At 35.5% G+C, this 26,075-nt stretch overlaps 1 protein-coding gene and 1 long non-coding RNA gene across 2 annotated transcripts; both read right to left on the reverse strand.

Annotated features, from left to right (window-relative positions):
• Nucleotides 1-351: 351 nt before the first annotated feature.
• On the reverse strand, nt 352-1,371 carry LOC110924879 (protein ALP1-like). Its single transcript, XM_022168858.1, has one exon. It carries the CDS (start codon nt 1,369-1,371, stop codon nt 352-354), a length of 1,020 nt encoding a protein of 339 aa, XP_022024550.1.
• An 18,476-nt stretch (nt 1,372-19,847) lies between these two features.
• On the reverse strand, nt 19,848-22,570 carry LOC118488991. Its single transcript, XR_004885593.1, has 3 exons — nt 22,055-22,570; nt 21,024-21,449; nt 19,848-20,371 (listed from the first exon to the last, which is right to left on the reverse strand). It is a non-coding gene; the product is annotated as an uncharacterized LOC118488991 (long non-coding RNA).
• Nucleotides 22,571-26,075: the final 3,505 nt, after the last annotated feature.

Here is a 26,075-nt window from a genome sequence, read left to right on the forward strand (position 1 = left end):
TCCTTCACGCTACTATACTATGGGGTATGGTGAGGATCGTCCCTAAAGGGACCCTCCGTCACATAGGCGCCACATAAGCATAGGTGGAGGACCATCCCCTTGGGGACTATCCAAGGGTGTGGTGGATGGTCCTCCCCCATTTCTTTATTATTATTTTTTTGCCATATTAATTAAAACAAAGTAAATAAAAATAAAAAAGTTACATTTAAATAAAAACCTAAAGTTACATTAAAAAAATCTTAAAGCTACATTAAAAAAAACCTAAAGTAACATTTAAAAAAACCTAAAGTTACATTAAAAAAACTAAAGTTACATTAAAAAAAAGCCTAATGTTACAAATAAATAAAAAAACTACGCGTTGTTTTCTCCGAGATTCCAAATGTGATCGATCAAGTCCGATTGAAGATTGGCATGTGTGAAATCGTTATGTAACGAGAACCTGTTTAAATCTTGTTGTTCTCCGCTAACCGGAACATTATTCTGCTCCACCGCATTCTCGTCATACTCACAAATTGCATGTCCTTCGTCTTCGAGGATCATGTTATGCAGCAGAATACAAGCATACATACAGTATCGCAACGTTTTGGGTGTAAAAGCGCGTACTGGGTTTTCAATAATATGCCATCTTTGTTGGAGAACCCCAAAACACCGTTCAATATCTTTTCTAGCCGCTTCTTGAAACTTGGCAAATTTCTTTATTTTTTCATCTGGAGGATGCCTAACCATTTTAACAATTGTAGAGTATGGTGGGTATATTCCATCGGCAAGATAATACCCGCGTCTGTACTCCACTCCCGAAACCGTGAACCTCGTATCAGGACCGATCCCTTTTATAACATCGTCAAAAACCTCAGAATTTTGTAGAACGTTGATGTCGTTATTCGAACCAGGAATCCCAAAGAAAGCATGCCAAATCCATAGGTCTTGAGACGCAACAACTTCTAGAATTATTGTTGGATGTCCCTGATCGCCTCGCGTATACATTCCTCGCCAAGCGGTAGGACAATTCTGCCATGGCCAATGCATGCAATCAATGCTCCCGAGCATGCCTGGAAAACCGTGCCTTGCTTGGTGGTGTTGATACAAATTTTGGACGTCATTGTAATTCGGTTTTCGCAAATATTTTTGGCTGTAGAGCCTCACCACAAGTTTGCAAAACTTGTATAAACATTCTCTAGCAGTTCTTTCGGACATATTTAAGTATTCGTCCGAAGCATCGGCTGCCGTCCCATAAGCTAGTTGACGAATCGCCACAGTGCATTTCTGTAAGGTGGTGAAGCCCGTTTTGCCTCTAGCATCGGGTCGCAAGGTAAAAAACGGGTCATAAGCGGCTAAATCGTCGGCTATACGTAAGAAAAGTCGACGACTCATTTTGAAACGACGTCTAAAAATAGCCTCCGATTACAACGGCTCGTCGGCAAAGTAATCGGTGAATAATCTTTGGTGAGCACCTACAAGATAAAAAAATATATATACAACTTATAAATAAAAATATAATGCAACGCTATAAAAATATAAGACTAAAAACATAAAATTTAAAATATAAGACTAAAAACATAAAAATAAAAATACAAGAATAAAAATAGGGAAATTGGCCTGTAATAATCCCACCTAGACATTATTGGCCATTAATAAATCCCACCTCAGAATATTCCCCTCATCAGTCCCACCTTTCACCTATTTTTCCTACAATGGTCCCCCGTTAAAAAAAAAAAAAAAAAAAAAAAAAAAAAAAAAAAAAAAAAAAAAAAACTTAACGGAGTTAAGCTTTTTTTTCCAAATTACAAACAAATTTTTTAGGGCTTTTGATTAGAACGACGATACGAGTCTTTTGATGTAAAACTTGTCTGGAAACGGTGCTCCAAAAGATGAAAACGGCGCTTCAATTCGGGTGTTTAAATTTCCAATTAACCAAAATCAAGTCACTTGGAGAACCATTTCGAAGTAAGTTTTACATCATTGGACTCGTATCATCATTCTGGTCAAAAGCCCTAAAAAATCTGTTTGTAATTTGGAAAAAAGCTTAACTCCGTTAAGTTTTTATAACGAGGGACCATTGTAGGAAAAATAGGTGAAAGGTGGGACTGGTGGGGGGAATATTCTGAGGTGGGATTATTAATGGCCAATAAGGTATAGGTGAGATTATTAAAGGCCAATTCCCCATAAAAATATAACTAACTTTCTCGGTCTCGCTCGATGTCTGGGTTCCTGTTTCGTGGTTGTGACGAAACCTCCTCCTCCTCTTCTTCTTCCAAAATTAGTTGTGTCGTCTCTACCACCTTGTTTATAAAATATTTTACGGCTTTCATGGTGTCCGTCGAACCCGATGAAGAGGAAGATGACATGGTGTATTTTTTAGAGAATATTATGTGAGAATATGGGTGAATTTTTGTATAAAAATGGTGTGTAAAGAGAGTTGTTTGGAGAAAGTGGGTGAATTTTTATATAAAAATGGTTAAATGTGTGGGTATTTATATAGATTTTAAATTAAATGAATTTGTTTTTTTTTAAATAGCCGTTGTTAAACGGCATGATTGAAGGGGCCCACCAAAATTTGGCTCGTCTCCATCGTTGGGGAGAGGCCGCTTGAGACGGGACGGGCCACAAGGGGCCGGTGTGGGACGACCAACTTTGAGGGCGATGGACCGGGGATGGAGCCCATACCCTCCGGTCTTACAGCCTCCACTCCCATCTCTTTTTCACTGGCTTTCACGCCTCAATGGGCAGTGTGTAACGCCACCTAACGCCAAACTCTCCTCCACGTGGTCGGGCGTGACCTCATAACAAAGGGTCTTATGATTATGATCCTCACGACGATGATGGATGAATGATGATGATCTGATCAAAACATGATGAAAGATGACGAAAAGCTATTTGTGTCCTCTATATAACACCACCGTAAAATTTATATAAACTCTAAAAAAATTGAAGGTGATGATAGGGAAATGATAAATACTTAAAAAAACATTGATTGATTATGGTGAAGACCTTAAAACGATTACGACATCTATTCACATGAGGATGATTTATTCACTTGAAGATTATGGAAAACATGATATTAGGACAAGGGCTAATGACGATTTGTCACATGTTCACACCAGGTGATTCACTCACATGAGGATGATTTATTCACCTACAACTCTACTTCTCAAATTTGATTTAATAAATAATAAAGCCTCAAGAATTCTTTTAATCATCAAGTCTTGTAAAAAAACGGATCAGAAATTTAATTTCAGCATATGCACTAATGTCAGGAATTATATGCTTAATAATGTTGAAACGCTTTTTCTATAAAAGTGGAATTGTAAAAAATGGTTCCAATTTTATTACCTTAAAAAAAGACAAATTGAATTTAAATAATTTCAACTTTCTCAATTTGCTAGATAATAATCTTAACTCAGTTTATTGCCGATAATAATCCAAACTGGTCTACTTTTGGCCGATAATAGTCTGCGTTAAATATAGTTTAACGGAATTAAGTTTTTTTCCGAATTACAAACCGATGTTTTAGGGCTTTTGATTAGAACGAAAATATGAGTTGATTGATGTAAAATTAACTCGAAATACTACTCCAAACGACGAAAACGGTGCTTCAATTCGGGTGTTTAAACTTCGCATTAACAAAAATCAAGCCGTTTGAAGCACCGTTTCAAGGTAAATTTTACATAAATCGACTCGTATCATCGTTCTAATCAAAATCCATAAAACATCGGTTTGTAATTCGGGAAAAAAACTTAACTCCGTTAAGCCATTTTTAACGGCGGACTATTATCGGCTAAAAGTTGCCGGTTCGGATTATTATCAGCAAATAACTGAGTTGAGATTATTATCAGCCAATTTGAGAAAGTTGAGATTATTTAAATCTAATTTTCCAAAAAAAAAAAAAAAAAAAAAAAAAAAAAAAAAAAAAAAAAAAACCCTTAATAACATGCCCTTTTGAAATTAAACGAAATCTTAAAACATTACATATTAGTTTTCATGTGAACATTCTCGTATACACACATTCAGCCATGCAGACACACGTGCATGCACACACACGCATATAGCATCCGCGTAACTAATTTCGATTATACCAATTTTGAAAAACAAAAAATCAAAACAAATAGCTCATGTGTTGGGAGTTAATATGCTTTTAGGCTTACAAGTTTCAAGTTTACATGACTACTCTCGGTTGTAATTGTTATTTGACTTGATTTTGGACTTAACTGGTAAATATTAAGTCACATACAAACGACGTTATTAAATAACATCCAAAAATCTATTAATGTTCTATTTGATCTATTTCATTTAATACAATAAAATCAATTGTAATTACCTACGACTACAAATTCTTGTCCTAATTGGTTGTTTCTTTTTTATTTAATTTTCAAACTTTCAGCTTTGTTAATATATGTGTTTAGCCTCTCTCCTTTTAAAAGGATTTATTTTTATTGGTTAATATACGTTTTTAGCCCCTGTTTTTGAAAATAAAGTTTTCTTTTTATTGATTAACTTTGTTTATATGCGGGTTGTTTAGTTCATCTACTTTAACTTTGGTAGTGTACATGTTTAATCCCTTTTACTTTTATTCCTTTTAGTATTTCATCTTTAGCATTTTCCCCTTGCTACCATCACGAATCAACTCGGAGGAATAGTGACTGATTGCTGTTGGTAGACAACCGCTACTACTCTTGGACTTTAATAAAGTTGTTTTATAATTGATAAGCTTTATTAAAACAAATATTCTCTAACACGCGTATTTCACTACGTCAAAAATGGCTTACGGCCACATAAAAAAAGTGTGACCATACGCCTTTAGCCACACTTTTTTTCCAGCTCAAGTGTGACCAAAGGTCGAGTCATCGTAGGCATCATACTACCACATTCACTTATATGTGGCCATAGGAACTTAAACTGTGGCTAAAAGATTTTGTTGAAATCAATCATTTAGTCAAATAAGTGTGGCTAAACGGGCGGCAACGGCCCATGAATTTACTATAAGTATGGCCATTTCTATTATACAATCACCAACAAATATGTTTTAGCCACATTAATTTTAAAAAACTATGACAAAAAGGGTCGTAATCAAGCAAATGGTCCATTACGTGTGGCTAAATGGTATCAATGGTCACATTAATTTATTATAAGTGTGGCCGTCTTTATTATATTGCCACATGAATTCACTGTAAGTGCGGCCATTTCTCTATTAATATAGTCACTAAAAAGTTTGTTTTAGCCACATAAATTTAAAAAAAAAAACTGTGGCAAAAAGGTTGTTGTAATTAACAAAATGGTCCATTAAGCGTGACTAAATGGTATCCATGGCCACATGAATTTATTTTAAGTGTGGCCGTTTCTATTGTATAGTCACATGAGCTTACCATAAGCGTGTTTATTTCTATTATATAGTCACTAAAAAGTTTGACTTAGCCACATGAATTTTAAAAATTGTGACAAAAAGGTTGTTGTAATTAAGAGAATGGCCCATTAAGTGTGACAAAATGGTATCAACAGTCACACAAATTTACTGTAAGTGTGGTCGTTTCTATTTTATAGTCACATATATTGTTGTGGCTATGTGGCCATTTTCGTGTAATTAACAATTTTATTTTCAAATTTTCGTAGAATTAAAATTAAAACAATAACAAAGATGAACAAGCCTAAAAAACAAAATTAATAATATTAACAATAATAAACCAAAATCCATACATAAGTTGTCAATTTGAATACTAAATACATAAACTTGCATTAATCCTAGTAGCACTTGCAACAACAGCACTTTTTGTCTCAACATACATCACTCCTGGAAGCACTTGCAACGTAACCTTCTCTCATCCTTGAAAAACTCTTCCCGTTTTCATTTTGGCCATTAGCTGGCCCTTTTGTCTTAGGGGCTGTTTGGTAGCCTCTGAATGATCATTAAGAGGCTACCTCTTAATGGAACCATTAAGAATTTTACCAATGAGAAGGTAGAAAAATGTGACATGTGATGATTTATCATTCAGAGGTTACCTCTTAACCATTCAGACTTGAGGCTACCTCTTATTCATTCAGAGGTTTTAAACCATTAAGAGGTAGCATCTGAATGGCCATTAAGAGGCTACCAAACAGCCCCTTAGCCAAACAAAACTCCTTCACAAAACAAAGTCGTGCGCTTCATCATAAGACATAAGTTATTCCAAAAAGACAATATCAATATATACAATAGTAACAAGAAAAGAATCCATACATGTTTTATCTGCATGCGGGTCGATTAGGTCCTTACCAAGTAAAATGACGTTGAACTGACCTGTATCAAATTCATCACGTACAACATCAGTTTCAGAATAAACATAGGTAACAAAATAGGCGGTTGGTAAACTGGTCAAAATGAGTAACATTTGGTTGACCTGCCAACATTTGTTTATCCATTTTCTATAGATTTCATTCATAACTAGTGCAATATACTTGACTACATAAAGTAAAATAAGATCTAGTTTGATTCAATAAATCAACTTAGAAGATTGCGAATGACTTACATAATCTGGGAGATATTGCAATTCGGATGAAAGTGTAAGATCAGTGTCTCCTGCAACAAATGATCTTAAGAACCACAACTCTGAAACTCTATGTCGGCCTTTTCAGACAATTCCCCCTGATGACATAATAGGGTTGTATAACTCTACAGATGACGAAAACATGAACACATATCATTAAATTGTAATCGAAAAAAGTTTAATAATTCGGTCATTCATTTTATCTATATATTAGAACTCTTACTATGTTCCAGCAAACGTGGTGCTAAGATAAGCCTGATCCTCAGTGAAGAAAATGTTGATGGCTTTAATATCTCTATGAACAATCCTGAGGTGAGATCTTCATGTAAGTACGGCAAACCCCGAGCAATACCCAAAATAATTTGGAACCAAGTCTTCCGGTTTAGATACTGGTTGCTTTTGCATGTTTATAGTGTCTATGAGAAGATCAAAAAACAAACACAAATCTGATTAGATTTTTGAAATAGAGTTTAAGGTATACATACCACAAATAATACAACCTAAACTCCGATTTTTCATGTATACAAGTACCCTTTGAGGTACCTCACAACAGAAACCAAAAAGGAAAACTAGGTTCTTGTGTTGTATGCTTGCGATTATCCTCACCTCTGCAAGGAACTCTGCCTCTCCTTGATGTGATTTCTCGAAAGATAGTTTCTTTATAGCTACCAGCCTCCCATCTTGTAATTTACCCTATAAAATACACATCAATTCAAGTAATGAATCAAATTATGAATTGTTATATACTGTTAACTTCATGGAACTACCTTACAGAGAGGCGGCTCAACCAGTATAGGGGCCTAAGACAAAGTACAAATCAAGGCCCTTTTCCAACTAAGGCGTCTAGTATAATTTTTTTTCCTTTTCGAACGACCCGATTTGTATTTTCGACTTCAATTCTACACGAATTGATATAATAACTAATAAGCAAATTTAAATTCTTAAAAAATTTAAACTAAAACAGAAAATTCAAACTCTAAATTTAATAACTAATAACTAACAACAGGCTTTAATTTGGTTTAACACTTTATTTTTTACATCATAACTTCAAGGCTTCAAGCAACAATAAATCTGGTTTAAGGATATCATTTAAGTTAAACAAAAGAGTCAGATAAAGCAAATTCATACAAACATAAAGCAAACAGACACGCAATTATAGAACCATGCTTATCTGTTAGGATCTGAGGCTCTCATGATTGTGTTTGTTTGCATAAATTGAACATTCAGAGAATATGAAACAGTGAAAAGTGCAGCGGAAATGAATACAAACTTTGTAAACACAATCCAAAGAAGAGACTAGTATGATAAACAATTGCTTCACATTAAGTCGAATGATTGAATTACAAAGCAAATGATTACAAGCATGCTTACAATACTAAGCTCCCCCTCAGTCTGATACCCCAAGGTTGGTTGCACAAGATGAAAGGATTGGACTGGAGAAGAAGAATCCACTCAGTCAATCAAATGTAACAGTACAGGATACTGCTCCATTTATAGGCAAACCAAACCACTGAGGCATCTCAGCTGACGTCACCATGATAGTGACATCTAACAATCTAACAAACTATAAACACTGTTCTATACAAACTACTGATGTTTAACAACTGATTATAAGTACAATACAAAACAAGAGACAACTACTGCTTCACGTTCCACTGTTGTAGCCTAAGCACTGATGTTGAGCATCAGTGCTTTCTTCAAAGGTGATCAGTCCTTGAATGGGCAGTGCTTGTGTCTTTAGCAGTACTTAGGAAACAATAGTAGATAGAGCAGCAGTGTTTGTCTTCAGCAGTCTTTAGAGTTTCATCAGTGTTTGGTTCATCAGTTGTTATAGTGAGAAGTACTTAAGATCTATCAGCTGTTAGATTACCACTGTCAAGGGGAAAGCCAAGTGTAAACAGCTACTTATTTTGAGTCCACAGTTGTGATCCGGTTTTGGCTTTCATTATCTGTTCCTCTGGTAGGGTTCAATCCCAACAATCTCCCCCTGGAACAGATAATGCCAAAACCCTTCATTATTCTGGACCTTTATTCCTCATCAGAAGTTCCCTAGCTTGTCTTTTAAATTCTAATTCAAATTCCTTGGAACTCAAGTCATCTTCATCCCTACACAATGTAAGTTCAAGGAGATCCTGCAAATCTTCAACACTAAGGCCTAGTGCTTCTTTCCTTGATATATACTTCATTTCGCCATTGGATCTGACCAAGGTCAATACGTGGGTTTTTTTATCAGACATCCACTTTAGTACTTTTAATCCTAATGGGTTTCTTGGGAGAGATTTATTTTTTTATGAGTTTGGAGATGTTGGCCTTGAGAACACTTGCAGACTTTCAGACATTCTTTTGAAGGCCATTTCAGTGACATTGTTTGCTGCAGCTATGTCTTCTGCAGTCTCTCTTTCAATTAGCTCTTGCCTCTCAATGTTTGTCATGCCTGTTGAATTGTTTGGTGATGTAGGTTTAGTTAATACCTTCTTAAAAAGGTTCTGAAGCTTTGTTGAGCTCTCTTCTTTTAGACCCATTTTCATGATGGTTTCATTGAAGTACTCAGCTTCCCTTTTCTTTACCTCTTCTTCAGACAGTTGTTTTCCTTCTTCTTGGTTTGACACAAGAATAGGATTATCTGCTGATTTGGATAGTTTTTGGAGGTTTTCAATCTGCTGTTCAAGCTTTTTGTAGTGATGCCTTTTTCAAGTGTCTGAGACAGTTATCCTTCTTTTCTTCAACCTTTCATAAGCTTCATCAGTATGCTGTTTTAACCATTTTGCTATGGCATCAGCAGTGTCCACTTCAGCATCTACCAGCTCCTGTTTCTTATTTTTATATTCAGAAGTAAGATCAGCAATTAGCTTTTTATATTTGTTCCAATTTGGAGCTGTCTTCTTCTTACTTGGATCACCTTTAATCCTTTCAATCCTGTTTGCTTCATGCTTCAGAGCAACTATTGGCCATTCTTCAAATTGGTTTTCTTCAGCTGGATAGAATTTTTCTTTTATGATATATGCAATAAGTTCTTTTCTCATCTCCTTTCTTTGATCTGTCTTTTCTTTGCTCAAAACTTGTGCATAATCTTTCATCAGCTTGACTTTTGTAAGTAAGAGTTCCAATTTCTCAGAAATGGCTTCATCACCTTGATCTTTGCATTCGAGTTTAGCTCGAATCTTTGCTTGCCTTGCTTTCATTTCGAGATATTCATCCATGTCTTCTGGAACTATGAAGCCTATGAGAGAAGGAAACCTTCTTTTTGAAGGATCATCCTCGGTGTAAAATTGTTTCATCTCATTTTTTACAGCATCTAGTTCCAGTGGATATTTTGCAGCAACCGGATCATATTTTTCATCAGTGGCTTGAGTTGTTTCTCTTTTTCTTTTGTAAAGCTTTGTGGATGAAATGGATTTTGCTTGTGACGTAGGAATGGTGAGAGCAGTGGTAGATGATTGACTAACAGCTGTTGAAACAACTGGTGTTTCAACCGCTGTTGTCATTACAACTACTGATGTATCAGCAGATGTCTTCTGCTTTTGAGCAGGGGTTGTGATGGCAGGGGTTTGAATGGTGATGAGTGATTGACTAACAGCTGTTGAAACAACTGGTGTTTCAACTGCTGTTGTCATTACAACAGATGTTGTAACACCTGCTGTCTTCTGCTTTTTAGCAGGTGGTGATGATGGGGTGACAGTTTTTGATGGAGATGTTGGTTTTGTAGACACAGATGATGGTGGAGCAGTAGTTGTGGTGGTATGAGGTGATGTGGTGTGTGTTGATACTGCAGTTTTGGTTTGGCTATTTTCTAGCTCAATGTATATACTATCATCAATTACCTTTTTCTTCCACTTGATCTTCTCCCCCCTTTTTGGCATTATCTGGGAAGGGTTCATTCATGAAGAGAACAGTGGAAGTAATTTTTCCAGAGGCACTTTGAATGTGAGCCTTGATAGCTTTGATATCTTCCTGAGTATCTTTGAACCTTGATTCCACCATATTTGTCAGCTTTTGAACATGTATAGCATGCTGCTGATCTGCCATCTGCTTTTGTCTTTCCAGCAGTGGTTGGAACATGTTCCATAACTCATTTGCAGCAGGTGCCTGTTGTGCAGGTGCTTGAGTTGGAGCAGCAGTGGATTGGGCTTTCTGAGCTCTTAACAGCTGTTGCACCATATCCTTTATTTCAGCAACTGAGGTTTCCAGGTTTTCAACCCTGCCCGTCAATTCCTGATACTTTGAATCATCACCTGAATTTACAGGATCATCTGAATCCCCACCAGCAATGGTTGTACCAATGTGTGACTTAGGAACAGATTCCCAAAAGTCAGCCATTGTTGCCCCTTGTTCTTGGTACTGGGGACTTCTTTCTTCAACACTAGATAACCTTTTGAGGGTACCAGAGGGCAATACATACTCACTGGTGGTTATCATAGGTGTTATTGTAGAAATTGCCTTCAAGGGAGTCTTACTAATGAAACAACTGTCCAAATGCAGATCTATTGATCCAACATTTGTAGTTGCTGCTCTGCTCGAACTATTGACAGGAACTACTTGTAACTCCTGCAGTGTAACCTCCTCAGTTGTTGCTGGGATAGCAGAGATATCAGCATCAGACCCAGTCACCTGTGGGAGTATACTCTCAGTGATAGGTGATTGAGAGGAACTGGTTTGTGTCTGTGTAACATCAACTGCATGCAACAAAGGTATAATGGATGGTGGTAATGTGGGGGGTGAGGGTAAAGGAGTTGAAAGAGACATGTCCTTGGGATCAGGACTGTGGAAGATGGATCCAAGTGGGTCCAGAGCTTCATATTGTAGGGTCCCTGTGTTTACAACCTGACCTTTTGTGAGGATGCAGGAGGAGTTTGAGGCAAGGGTGGAGATCTTTCTTCCATCTGCTGTGAGGAAGTAGCAGCAGTGGTTATTGGTGACATTTGTGCTGTCACTGGCAGTGACTCTGGGATCTCATCTTCCAAAGGTGCCTTTGTTTTGGGTTTGGGGGGCTTTCTGGATGTTTTCTTTTTGGTCTTTTTGGTGGTGGCAGGTGTGCGTTTCAAAACAGTGGGTGTGCTGCTTTGATCACCTGGAGCAGTGGGCTCATCAGCCGATACCTGAGGAGCAGTTTCATCTGCTAAATTCTGCTCAGGCACCTCTTCTTTTGTTTTTATAGGTGCCAGCATTCAAGAGAATGTTTCAGGCGTTAAACCATTTATTTTAAAAGAAGCACCTTGTTTGGGCAATTCAGCATCTTCCTTTTCAAATTTTTGTTCAAAATAATAGCTTAAAAACCGTGGAAAGAGCAGAAATGCTTTGGTGTCAACATTTTTTACCATGTCATTAAAAATTTCCTGGGAGTAATTGTAATCTTTATTGTTTAAAATAGCATATCCCAGACATTGAATTTTTAATGGTATTTCATTGAAAGATGTTGTTTTATTTGAAGCACACATAAAAAGAGTGTGAAATAAAAATCTGGGTGCAGAAGGAAAATAACCTTTTTGTAAGGTATCCCTTTTTGGTTGTTCTGCATACCCCCTGTTTAAGAAATCATTTTTCAACTCGGTTTTAGAAAAAGAAGTTTTACCTTTCTGATCATCGAGTTTAAAGACTTCTGAAATAGATTGCGGAGTGATTTGGATGGCTTTACCCTTTATTGAGGAGTTTATGGCTTTGATGACGTTATCTTGTTTTTCAAGAGTGGCATTTTTCCAAAACTCTCTCTGGGTTTCTTGATAAATGGGAGCATCTGCTATAAGCAAAGTTTTATACTTTGATGCAGATATGATGCCTATGATGGAGTTGAAAGTGTTGGTGGAAGTGGGTTTTGTGAGGAGACCCAAATAGTTGTGAGGTGATTTGTATGGAATTTCAATGGGTTCAGTGGCCATTTGAGTGGTGTCTGTGGGAGAAAAGGAAGAAGATGATTTTGATTTTGACTTCGACTTTGATTTCGTCATTTTTGATGAAGAATATCGAAGAATGTTTTGGAGTTATGAGTGGGAAACTGCTTTGTGAAGAAAATATTTGGAATTCAATTCGACAGTGAAACCCTGTTTGGGGTTTTGATCAGGGTTTTATTTAGGGAAAAAGTGAATACTGACGTGGCAGCGATTATAATAATCTGACGACTAAAAAGCTGACCACGTGTCAACCCCTGATGAAACGGTAAATAATGGGGGACAGTTGTTTTGACAGCCACTGATGGATCAAGCATCAGTAGTTACAACGGTAATAAAATGAAGCAGTGGGTGATTTTCACTATCAGTGGATAGTGGATAGTGTATCAGTGGATAGAACAATGATTTTGAACATCAGTGTTTTTAAAGGAGCAGGGCTTGACTTTCAGCAGAGGACAGACTTTTAGAGAGCAGATGTTGAGCCACAACAGCAGTTAAGGTAAAACAGTGGTTGGAAGCAATAATGAAGACCATTAGTATAACAACTGTTTGTGCAGCAGTGTTTTGTCTTTTGACAAATAATTTTAGCATCTGTTTGTTCAGATGTGGAGATTGATTTTGTTTTGTGTAAACACAATCTCGTGTTCAACATTTGTTGAGCTGCAAAGATGCTATACTTAACAAACCACATTTTAGATGCAGTTTTTTAAGTTTAAATTGTCAGCAGTTATCCCAGGAAATTATATTCTAGGTTTACCACATGTACATTATTCCTGACAGTGGTTCAGCATCCCAGATAATGAAAAATTCTTTACTAAGGATACTCATTTTGTGTCTAATTATTTGAACTAGAACATGAGTGTCTCAGTAGTTTTAAGATCAATTTGCAATCAATTTTTTCTGTGATAAAGAAACTTGAGTTTAATATGACCTTGACATGAGCACCATTTCCTTTTGATCAGTTTTAGGAAAGTAATTTCACACAAAAATAAGGAGATTACATCCTGACCAGAGATGCACTTTTTACTATCAAAAATGAGTAAAAGTACAAAATATATTATATAGAAAAAAATTATATGTCTGGTTTTATTCAGAGAAGAACTTGTGTAAAAATTTTGAAAACAACATCAAAAGGATCTGGTAACTTTCCAAATAATCTCATGATCATATTATTCTCAAGTTATTTTGACCACTGTTTAGGATCATTTTCTTGTCAATTGATTGCAAATTCTTCTCTTAAGGTCAAACACTGGAGATGCTGTTGTTACCTGAACAATTCCTGTATTGATGAATACACACAGTTGCATGATGACCATTGTTTACCTAACTTTGGACTCATAAGTGTTTTATGTTTATACTCTTTTCTTTTAATTTCAAAAGTTTTGAGATAAACACACTTTTGAGTATCGTTCACTTTCTTCTTCCCTTTTTACTCTTCCCATTCATAAGTATAGAAAATACTTACTGGGAGATTTTATTTTGGAAATACTTAATCCTGAATCATTTTCCAGTAATGTTTTAAGAAATCTGGCCACATGTGAACATCTTTCATTACCAAATCTCACATTACTTATGATTTGGATTGTTTTTGACCCCTGATTTTCTTAATGTGTTTTGACAGGGTTGATTTAGTCCTCTTGAGGATTCTCATCCTGCCTTCTAACACATAAGATCTTATGACTAAAGTTTTATTTCCTCTTTCTAAGTTAGCAAAACACTAATGTTTTTATGAACATAGGTTTTGTTAATCTGAGGTTCATACTTTAGTAAAAGAAATATGATAAAAACATCACAAAGTTTATTACAACAGTTGAGATCAATTTTGAATGAAGATCTTCATCCCATAGCTACCAGACATGTTTCCAGATCTGAAAACTTATGGGTGATTTGTGCATGACATCACTTGTTTGAAATTTGTGAATCTTGTGACATCTTGGTTGTTTTACAGAGCTTTTCAATAGTCACTTTGAACATGATTTCTTATTGCTCTGTTTCTCAACTAACTGCGACCAACCTTAGTATCAATGAAATGTGAGCTGAACTGTTATGTCAAATTGATTGTTAGATCGAATTTGACTGTCCAAGCTCTGATACCAATTGTTAGGATCTGAGGCTCTCATGATTGTGTTTGTTTGTATAAATTGAACATTCAGAGAATATGAAACAGTGAAAAGTGCAGCGGAAATGAATACAAACTTTGTAAACACAATCCAAAGAAGAGAATAGTATGATAAACAATTGCTTCACATTAAGTCGAATGATTAAATTACAAAGCAAATGATTACAAGCATGCTTACAATACTAAGCTCCCCCTCAGCCTGATACCCCAAGGTTGGTTGCACAAGATGAAAGAATTGGACTGGAGAAGAAGAATCCACTCAGTCAATCAAATGTAACAGTATAGGATACTGCTCCATTTATAGGCAAACCAAACCACTGAGGCATCTCAGCTGACGTCACCATGATAGTGACATCTAACAACCTAACGAACTATAAACACTGTTCTATACAAACTACTGATGTTTAACAACTGATTATAAGTACAATACAAAACAAGAGACAACTACTGCTGCACGTTCCGCTGTTGTAGCCTGAGCACTGATGTTGAGCATCAGTGCTTTCTTCAAAGGTGATCAGTCCTTGAATGGGCAGTGCTTGTGTCTTCAGCAGTACTTAGGAAACAACAGTAGATAGAGCAGCAGTGTTTGTCTTCAGCAGTCTTTAGAGTTTCATCAGTGTTTGGTTCATCAGTTGTTATAGTGAGAAGTACTTAAGATCTATCAGCTGTTAGATTACCACTGTCAAGGGGAAAGCCAAGTGTAAACAGCTGCTTATTTTGAGTCCACAGTTGTGATCCGGTTTTGGCTTTCATTATCTGTTCCTCTGGTAGGGTTCAATCCCAACATTATCACTTAATAAATTTTTACAAGATTTACAATCATATCAACAAAAATACCAATTTCGCTTATCATCTTTCAATTTGTCTAACAGAATAGAATAGACGACAACAAACAACTTATAACTTATAAACCAATATTCAATGCCCCAATGTTTTACAACAGAAATATCTCTATTTGACTGAAATTACTCAATCTAATCAACAATAGATTCAACATAAAAACATCAAACAAAATGTTATTCAAACCAATCGGTCCAACAACAATCATTTAAAGTCAAACAAAAACAAGTAAAACAACCACAAAACACTTACAATTGAACACATATTTATGCTGAACCAAATTTGATGTTTCCCTCTTGCAATTGAACACATATTTATGCTGAACCATCACATTATTTTTAATTTTGGTGGGTTGTGATGTACCAGCTTAGTTGTAGACATGTACTTGGGCAAGAGAAGAGTGACACAAAGTTGAAGCTGAATTTGAACCCATGAATCATCTCCCAGCCACGATCTAGTTGCTGTGACCGAAGTATCTCAAATCTCAACTTTGACAGAGAAAATGACGGTTGAACCATAGCGCTATGCACATATCTCAGTGGAGAAGAACGATGGAAATAAACCCTAGCATTAGCGTGAACGGTGATTAATTTAGAGGAAGGAATTTGGGGGTGAACGGATTTGAAATTGAAAAGGTGGTTTTGCGATTTTGTGATTTGGAAGTAAGGGTTTTGGATTTGTTTGTTTTTAGAAAAATTTTGGGGGGAGTTCAAATTTTTGAGATGGTTAAACGAGAAGGATATTACTGGAGATGAAAATGTTGGATGAAACTATTTTATAAATACTTGGGAGGGATATTTTTGGTAGGGATGGCAAAAATACCCGAGCCTGACGGGTATACCCAAAACCCGACACAAATGGGATGGGTATACCCGATACCCGACGGGTATTGAGTCAGGTATGGGATTAGTTTTAGAAATTTTCGCGGGTATGGGTCGGGTATGGAATTAGGAGATACCCGACCCGATTACTCGAAATGACGTACCCATTTACCCGAACTATATACCCGAATTTTTTAATTTATATTCTTATTTTCCATTAACCCTTGTATATTATGAATTATTTTAGTATGTTCATAATGCGAAAAAGTAAATTTTCTTTTAGTATATATATTTGATAATAGTATTTATATATTGTATGTTGTGAAGTGTATAAGTATTACAAAATTATTATTAATTTATAATAAAACTTATATGCATGTAATGTACATTTTTAATTTATAATAATTTTTGTATTAATAAAATTATATAAAAATTATAACAGTAACAAATGTATTTGGAAATCCCAACGTATATCTTTTAACAAACTAATGGGTATACCCGATACCTGCGGCTAGGGCTGTAAACGAACCGAACGAACACGAACAAGGCCTTGTTCGTGTTCGTTCGTTAAGGAAATAAATGTGTTCACGAACGGTTCATGAACACTTACCGAACGAGATTTTATGTTCGTGTTTGTTCATTAAGGAAATGAGTGTGTTCGCGAACGGTTCACGAACACAAATAAATTTGGCGAACGCGACGAGGGATAAAGTTAGATGGCCTAGAGAGTAGCACTCGAACTTGAAACTCTTATTATGGAACGGAGGCCGATCGTATTCGTGGATGTAAAAAATGAGAAATGACAGGGAAATGATGCATAAACAAGGTGAAAGCGGGTTTCCTAGTTTAATTGTTAGGGAAATAAAATAAATAAAAGTTTAATAATATAAAAAGTATAAATAAAATATAAGAAAGTACAAAGATCTTCAACTAAAACACAAACATACGAACATAAACGAACGCAAATCAATGAATGTTCACGTTCACGAACACCTTACCGAACGTTCACGAACACAATCAAACGAACGAGACCTCTGTTCATGTTCGTTCATTTAACTAATCGAACGAAATTTCTTGTTCATGTTCGTTCGTTTATTAAACGAACGAACATAAACGAACTTCCCGCCGAACGGTTCACGAACTGTTCGCTGAACGTTCGGTTCGTTTACAGCCCTACCTGCGGCTATACCCGAAACCCGACGGGTATTATAACATCTGCTAAAAAACGAAAAAAAAAACTCGTTTTGTAAACCAGATCCGAACCAAGTATAAGTGTAAATATATACAAGTGTAACTGTATCCAACTCTAAATTCCTAACTATCATACAAATAAATTCTATCTAATATTTTTTTTAAATTATAATATAAGTAGTAAAAAATTATGATGGTAAATGATGTTGGGTAATCACAAATTTAGAGCAATGTTGGTTATAGTCTTGATTGTTTTTATTACAAATTGTGATCCATTAGGGCCCAATATGGCCCATTAAGACATGTATGATCTACTACAGTTTATTGTGATACATTAACACATATATGATCTACTATAGTCCATGAAGACATGTATGATCTACTATTGTCCATCGTGGTCCATTATGGCCCACCATGGTCTATTAAGACATTTATGATATACTATTGCCCGTTGTGATCCATCAAGACCCAATATGATCTACTAAGCCATATATGATAAGTTATTGTCTGATGTGATCCATGAAGGCCCAATATGATTTTTAGTGGTTAACCCAGTTATAAAAGAGCTTCATGTAAAGCTCCCGGTTAAAACTAGCAGCTGCGGCTTTTAGTCGCTAACAATATGGTTCATTAAACATATATGCTATATTATTGCCCATCATGATCCATTAAAGCCCAATGTGATCCATTAAAACATAGGTGGTTCATTGTGATCCATTAAGGCCCAATATCGTCCATCAAGACATATATGATCTACTATTCTCCATTGTGATCCATCAAGGCCCGATATGGTCCATTAAGACGTATATTATCTACCATTCCCTTTTGTGATCCATTAAGGCCCAATATGGTCCACTAGGAGATATATGATCTATTGTTGTCCTTCGTGATCCATTAAAACTTAATATAGTCCATTAAGTCCTATATGATCTACTATTCCCTATTGTTATCCATTAAGGTCTAATATAATCTATTAAAACGTATATCATCTATTGTTCCATATTGTGATCCATTAAGGCTCATTATGGTCCATTAAGACATATATGATCTACTATTCCCCATTGTGGTCCATTAAGCCATATATGAGCTATTATTCTCCGTTGAGATCCAGTAAGACCCAATATGGTCCATTAAGACATATATGATCTAGTAGTGTCCATTGTGATCCATTAAGGCCCAATATGGTCCATTAAGACATGTACCATCTATTATTGTCCATTGTGATCCATTAAGGCCCAATATAGTCCATTGAGACGTATATAATCTACTAGCGCCCTTTGTGATCCATTCATGCCCAATATAGTCCATTAAGACATATACTATCTATTATTACCCATTTTGATCGATTATGGCCCAATAGGTCCATTAAGACAGGTATTATCTAATATTGACCGTTGTAATCCATTAAGATACGTATGCTTTACTATTGTCCATTATGATCCATTAAGGCCCAACATGGTGCATTAAGGCATGTGTGATCTATTATTGTGCATTGTGATCCATTATGGCCTAATATAGTATATTAAAACATAGATGAACTATTATTGCTCGTTTTGATCCATTAAGACCCAATATGGTCCATTAAGACATATATGGCCTACTATTGTCCGTTGTGATCCATTAAGGCCTAATATAGTTCCTTAAGACATATATGATCTAATATTGTCCGTTGTGATTCATTAAGGCCCAATACGGTCCATTAAGACATATAGCACCTACTATTGTCTCTTGTGATCAAATAGGACGACATACATGACCTACTATTGTTTATTGTGATACATTAAGGCCCGATATTGTTAATTAAGATATATATGGCATTTTGTAGTTATATTTTTTATATATTTATTTTAAATAATGTATGTTTTTAATTTGAGAGTATCATTTGAAGAGGAAGTTTCAGGATAGGAACCGAACTGAAATATATATAGCTTAAAAAAGAAGAGATTACATGTATTATCTTTGTCATTTAGAAAAAAAACATGCATAATTTCTGTAATTGATTTGAAAACTACTCGAGATCAGCTTGGTTAAAAGCTCGAACGAGCCGAGCTCGAGCTCAAATAAGTAGACTACAGCCAAGCTTGAGCTCGAGCTTCATAAAAATATGTTGAGTCAAGCTCGAGTAGTGGAAGGCCTGGGTTCGGTCCGCCTCATATACACCCCTTAATGAATCTTATATGGGACTAAACACACAAAATACAAAATAAAGATGATTACCATCATCCACGGTCAAAGTAGGTAAACATGATACCATCAAAAGTCAAAACACAAAATAAATATGACTACCATCATCCACGGTCAAAGGAGGTCAACATGATAGGAAAGAAAGTTTAAAAGTTAAAGAAAAGACTAATTATCTTGATTCGCAAGGAAGTAAATGCAAATCCCAAGACTAGGATTTTGACTTATCAAGTCAACTTGCTACTTCACAAAAACACAACACAAAGGACACCAGCCATGCTCCTTTTTTTAACGGCCAATCAATTTATTATCAGATGAAAAAGCCAGCAGGTTGCTAGCTTACACCAAAATAGTAAACCATATACAATTCATATTACATTCAAGCAATACCACCCAACTCTATGAACATTAAAACTACCCCAAATATCCCAATCTAAGTTCGATTGTTTGGAATGCGCCTTAATCCACAAAAATGACAACCCCTTTACATCTCCCATAATCTTCTACAGCGAGCATCGGCCTTGATTAAAAACTGCTTCGTTTTGACACCTCCAAATACACCAGCAAACCATGTGGAAAATAGCTAGAATAACCTTTTTAAATTTCGCTGACCCGCCTACGTACAAATGCAAATCAAGAAGCTCTCTTACCTGGAACGCATAGATTGGAGGGAACTTGCACCATTGTAATACTAAATGCCATACTGTTTGAGTGAAACCACGTCACAAACAAATGTTCCGTAGACTCTTGATCCTCGCCACCCACCGGACAAAGGCAGTTTGGCACATTTATATTCCTTTTAACCAAATACCTGCCATGCTCCTTAATAATTAACATAAACACATTAGATATCGATAAGTCATATTTTCCATGTAATTATTCGTTTCCTACACATCTATTATATTATATTAAAACAAATCTTTACCCTTACAAAAATATAATAAGTATCACACAAATAAACTGGTCGGCTATTCAAGTGAATCAAACAAAACTAGTGAAGACTGATGAAAAATTACCAATCTTGCTTCTTTCAAAGCATTACTGAGTTATAACTACAACATATATCCATCAATTCATCCAAATATATGATCCGAACTTATAACTTATGCTATCAGTCATGTAAACAAGTGTAGCTAGAAAGATCATACATTGTTTAATGTTGTGTAGCTAGAAAATTCCATTTATGCAATGTTGGTTGGTAAATTATTTAAGCAATCGAGTTGTTGTTATTCTTTTACCTCAACAGGCCAGATAAAAAATCTAGTTAAATAGGAAACATGTCAAACGGGGCGACCAGTTTGAAAATAGCCCAAAATCTATTTTTATAAATACTACCTAAATCATCCTATCATAATTAACTCATTTTTATGTATATATTTTTATAAAATGCATAAAAAAGTGTTAGTGGGTTAACATAACCCATTTCAATCTGAACCCGTTTCTACATAAACAAACAAAAGACCAATCCACTCACTTCAAGGTTTCCTGATATTGGTGAAGCATGCAAGTGGCTATGGGGCCATCTTCTGATTTTCATGTGTTGCAACCAAATGATTATATCACAAACAACCCAAGAAAGAGGCTGGCGCAAGTGTGCAAGATTCTCTATGATATTTTTTTTAGTTCAACATCTGGTGGCAGCTTTGTAACCTCTTCTGGCAGTTCCCCCTCCATAGAAACATGAGCATTCAACCTGTTTGTTATGGGAATCAAAGTTAGCCTGTTTGACACCCAAGGAACAAAACTTTTACCAGCACACAGGCAGCGAACCAGTTGTTCATTCTGGTCAGAATACCCATCAGCACAAGGAGGTTTACAAGGCGTCTTGATAACAGTTTCTCTTTCACTTACAGAAAGAACTCGCAGAAGTAACGACTGCCTTTTCACAACAAGATTTCCTCTGATACCAAAATCACAAACTCAAGTTAGTGTATTCAAATACATACCCTGACAACATAATCTTATACAAACAACGAATCAATCATTTATCACTTCGTCCATCCCAAAAATAACTATAAAGCTATGCAATAGCTTATAGGCCTTGTAACTAAGCGAACGAACATGAACACACGTTTGGTTTGTTGATTTATGTTTATTTATGCTTGTTAACTGCATATTTAGGTTTTAAATGAACGAACACGAACATGACCAATTTCTTTACAAACAAACGTGAACAAGAAATTGTTCGATTATGCGTTCGTGTTTGTGTTCGTGCCCTGTCAATGTAAAATTAACAAACACGAACATACCCCGTTCGTTTTTGTTCGGTTCGTTTACATGCCTATCGGTTTTTATGATAAACCTAGCCTTTTCCAAAAGCAAATTACGATCAAAATCATGCAACAAACATGGCACATATATCAAAAACAATATATTCTAGTCAATTTTCAGCTAAAAACACACAAATTCCAATCAGTTCTATCAGATATCATTGAAATTATGTAACCACAAATGCTAAAATAAATAACTAACTGCATCTCACTAAACTACAGAGCAACATTGTACCTCAAAAGAGCTTTCACGTTCTGAGAAACCTTCAGTTCCTTTTAAAAGATTAAACAAACCAACAATGGAAGCACAATTTTCTTCACATATTGGGGCTCAATAACAATTTGGAATACAAAATATAATGGAGGTGGATGTATAGACTGAGAGGGATTATCACGAATGAAATCAAAAAATTTAAGAGCTTTAGTTGAAACTGGGAACTCACGAGCGCTTTTGAGGAGAGCCTGAGGGAACAATGATGATGAATTGTGGTAACTCTTGTGACGGTGGTTGTGTTGAGTCAGGTACGACGAAGAAGCGGCGGAAACGGGTGGTTTTCGAAGATTTGTAGGGTTAAAAAGACAATGAATGTATTGTTTCGTACGGTGTCTTCATTGTTGATTCAGTTGATTTAAGAACTAGCATGAACTACACCATCTTCCTCCATTAACCAATGATTCTTGATTCAGAATTAGGGCTAACGAGAGTTACGTGGTTGCTGGTTGCAGACCAAGGCACTAGAATGGAACAAAAGTTAAAAATGTGACAATAGATTACTTTAAGCCACACATAATTTTTTTAAGTGGCTAATAAAAACTCTACATCATTAAAAAATACCATGGTCATAGATTACATTGGCCATGGTCACAGATTACATTGGCCACAATTTTTTTAGCATGACTACTAAATGTCACAACTTACATGTTGTATTTTTTGTCACATGAATCAAATAGTGTGGTAGTAGATCATATTTGACCACACTTTTATAGTGTGGCTACTAAATGCCACATATTTTATTTAAAGTGCGGCTAAAACTTTGGAAGATATGTGTTTTGGTCACATAAATAAAAAATCAAACACATTTTGTGAGCGTATATCGTATTTGGCCACACTTTTCTAGTGTGGCTAGTGAATGTCACATTTTTATTCGTAAAGTGTGGTTAAAAGTTTTGAGTTGTAATACAATGGTCACATAAATAAATAAAATGTGTGACTAAAAGTAGGCTTGAATGTTTTGAAATGTGATTAATGACCTTTAGCCACACATTTAACCGAAAGTGTGGCAGAGTGGTTTTAGAAAACTTACTCTTGGACTTTAATAAAGTTGTTTTATAATTCATAACCTTTATTAAAACAAACATTCAATAACACGCGTATTTTTATCTGTCCTGTTGATTACAAACTTACATGGGCAAATTTCAAGTTAACGTGTAAGTTTTTGACTGGACTAGAATTATTTTACTGTTCTTCTTTTATATTTGAGTAAACTTTCATTTTACTCCCTGTGGTTTGGTCGTTTTAATGGTTTTGCCCCCAATCCTTTAAAAATAGTTATTTTACTCCAATAGTTTACCATGTCTTTTCCATTGTAGGAGCCCAGTAGCTCCCCCAAACCCACTAAATTTGAGTGGTTTAGCCGAATTAAATTGTTTAAAGTTACACGAAGTAGGTGCATTGTTGTTGTTGTTATTGTAGGCTTGATTAAGTTGGGTCACAAGGTTTGGGAGTACAACAGCTATCTTTTGAGCAATTAAAGCCGCCATTTCGGCATCCTGAGTAGCGTTGCGACGAGGAGGCATTCTAAAAGAGGAGGAAAATATAAGAGAAAACGTGTGAGATTGATAAAGGATAGTCAAAATGAAATGTTAAAAATATTGACGAAACATAAGAATTGTGACCATTTATTTGTTACTAAAAACAAATAAACGACATAGTGACTAATCAAAGTAAATGGGTCTTTATAATGTATCGCAAAGACATGCTTTAGCCTATAAGTGGACACTCACTCCAAGAGTTCCCAGGTAAGAGTTACTGGTCCGATTAAGTGGATTTGTACGAACACTTTAGCCTAAGATAGAAAACTCAGGGTACAGGCATCCACCTTGCATATTATACGTGTTCACATTATTAAAACCCAAACTTTGACGAGATTTTGAAAACATCAAAAGCTTAAAAGCCTAAAATAATTCATCTAATGATAGATGAAGATTTCTATGTAAAAAGTCTTAGAAAATTTGACTTTTAAGAATGAATTTGTGGTTTTTGTATTGTTTTGGTAATCACCTAAGGATAGGTGATGGTATTATATTAAGAATTCTATACGTGATTCACCTCACGTTAGGGTCCTAGGAAGGTTATTATCTAGGTCAAAAGAATTACTAATAACCTAATTCCCTAAAACCATGGTTCTGACACCAATCTCTGTAACACCCGACCGCGTAAAACAAAAAACTGTGACGGAAACGTCGGGGAGTCACGTTACAAGAATTGTTTCAAACACATGGTATACAAGGTTTTGTTTTATTTAATTAATAATTTACATTGTCTTGGAAATAAAACATAAACAATATACAACAATTGTCTTTAAGTTTTAAAGTAAACTAAGGCCCGAGTCCGTCCTATGTGTAGCATGCTTTAGCAAATCATACATTAGCACCTGAAACATATGTGAAAATAAAGTCAGCATGGAAAGCCGGTAAGTAACATAGGTTTTGTGGTAAAGACTCATGGCTTGAAGTGTTAAAAAAAATGTTTAATCGATTTCAAAAGTATCCATGAATCTCTGTTAAAAAGTGATTCTTTTATAAAACCATAGGAAAATCATTCGATTTAAAAGAAAATAGTTAATGTTTAACTTAATAACCATTTGTGTCTTTGTAGTAACCAATCAAAATGTCTTGTCTTAAATAAACCAACAAATGACTTGTCTTGTATAAACCAACAAATGACTTGTCTTGTATAAACCAAATGTCTTGTCTTGTCTTGTATAATCAAATGTTTTGTATAAACCAAGTGTTTTGAATAAACAAGATGTCTTGTTTAATAAAAAAGTTTTATCTTGTATAAAACAATTGCTTTTATTGTAAAAAACAAATATGGATTGTTGGCGAATACATTCAAGCCTTGTCGACTGTCGGACAAACCTCTATAAAAATAAAGGTTTATCAATAATGTCACTCAGTTTCTGTCATTCCCAGAGGTAACTTCCAAACAAACCTAGGAAGCGGGAATGGGGTTTTCAATCCTATGGTACCATAACATACTACCGGTCGGCATGATCAGTGCTAATGAATGTATCATTGTCGATTTTAACGCACCATTAAGTCTAGTACAATGTAAGCATGTCGTATAATGTTTTGAAACCAAGTATACTACATATTTAAACCATGTATAATGTTTTGAAGCCATGTATGATGCGTGTTAGTGTATATATACTTTAGGTGTATATTTTAAGCCATTTTTACACTTTTTAGCCAAGTTTTAAATTTATAAACACGATATTCACTTACACTAAACACACATATGGGCAAGTGTGTGACACCTCGGATCTTTCCGGATAACCTTCTTGATGTAACGTTTCGTGTACGTATGTTATTAAATGAAAACGATGAATTATTTGTTATTATGTGTTACATGCCGATTTACTTATGTTTATATATATATATATGTGTTATATATATGTAAACCGAAACCTCAACCCGACTCGAAACCACGGTCTCGAGTGAACAGTGAAGCACTTGGGCCGGTTAAGGCCTTGTAGCCAAAAACCCAACCGGAAACCCCCTAAGCCCATTCGGTACACTATATAAACCCAACCCCACCTCCCTTATCCATTTTACACACTCATCACACTCTCCCTCATTCACTCTCTTCTTCACTAAACCCTAAAACCCTAGCACAACACTACAATCCCTCTTCTTCCTCTCGGGTTCAACCAAATCAAGAACATACTCGGCTTTAGCTCGGAACCACCAACCGGAAGCTCATTCATCGAACCCACACACCTTAAGTCTCTACCGGTTAGTATTTATATGCTCATGGTTGTTGATGTTTGTTATGGTTGTGTGCTTATTAATGCTTGATCGTGATGTTATTGCTATAAAAGACTTGTTTGATGATAAAGGTGATTTCTTGAAATGATTATGTGCCTTAATGAAAAATAACCCGGTTTGGTGTTAAATGGTTTTGATATTATGCTAGATGCTTGTTTGAATGATTTTGGCCGAATAATATGTATGTTTCGGATATGTGCTAATTG

This window comes from Helianthus annuus, chromosome 17 (genome assembly GCF_002127325.2).
Source record: "Helianthus annuus cultivar XRQ/B chromosome 17, HanXRQr2.0-SUNRISE, whole genome shotgun sequence".
NCBI classification, from domain to species: Eukaryota; Viridiplantae; Streptophyta; class Magnoliopsida; order Asterales; family Asteraceae; genus Helianthus; species Helianthus annuus.

Bases quoted from the DNA above. Each gene is read 5' to 3' on its own strand.
- LOC110924879 (XM_022168858.1), bottom strand. From the start codon at position 1,371: ATGAGTCGTCGACTTTTCTTACGTATAGCCGACGATTTAGCCGCTTAT.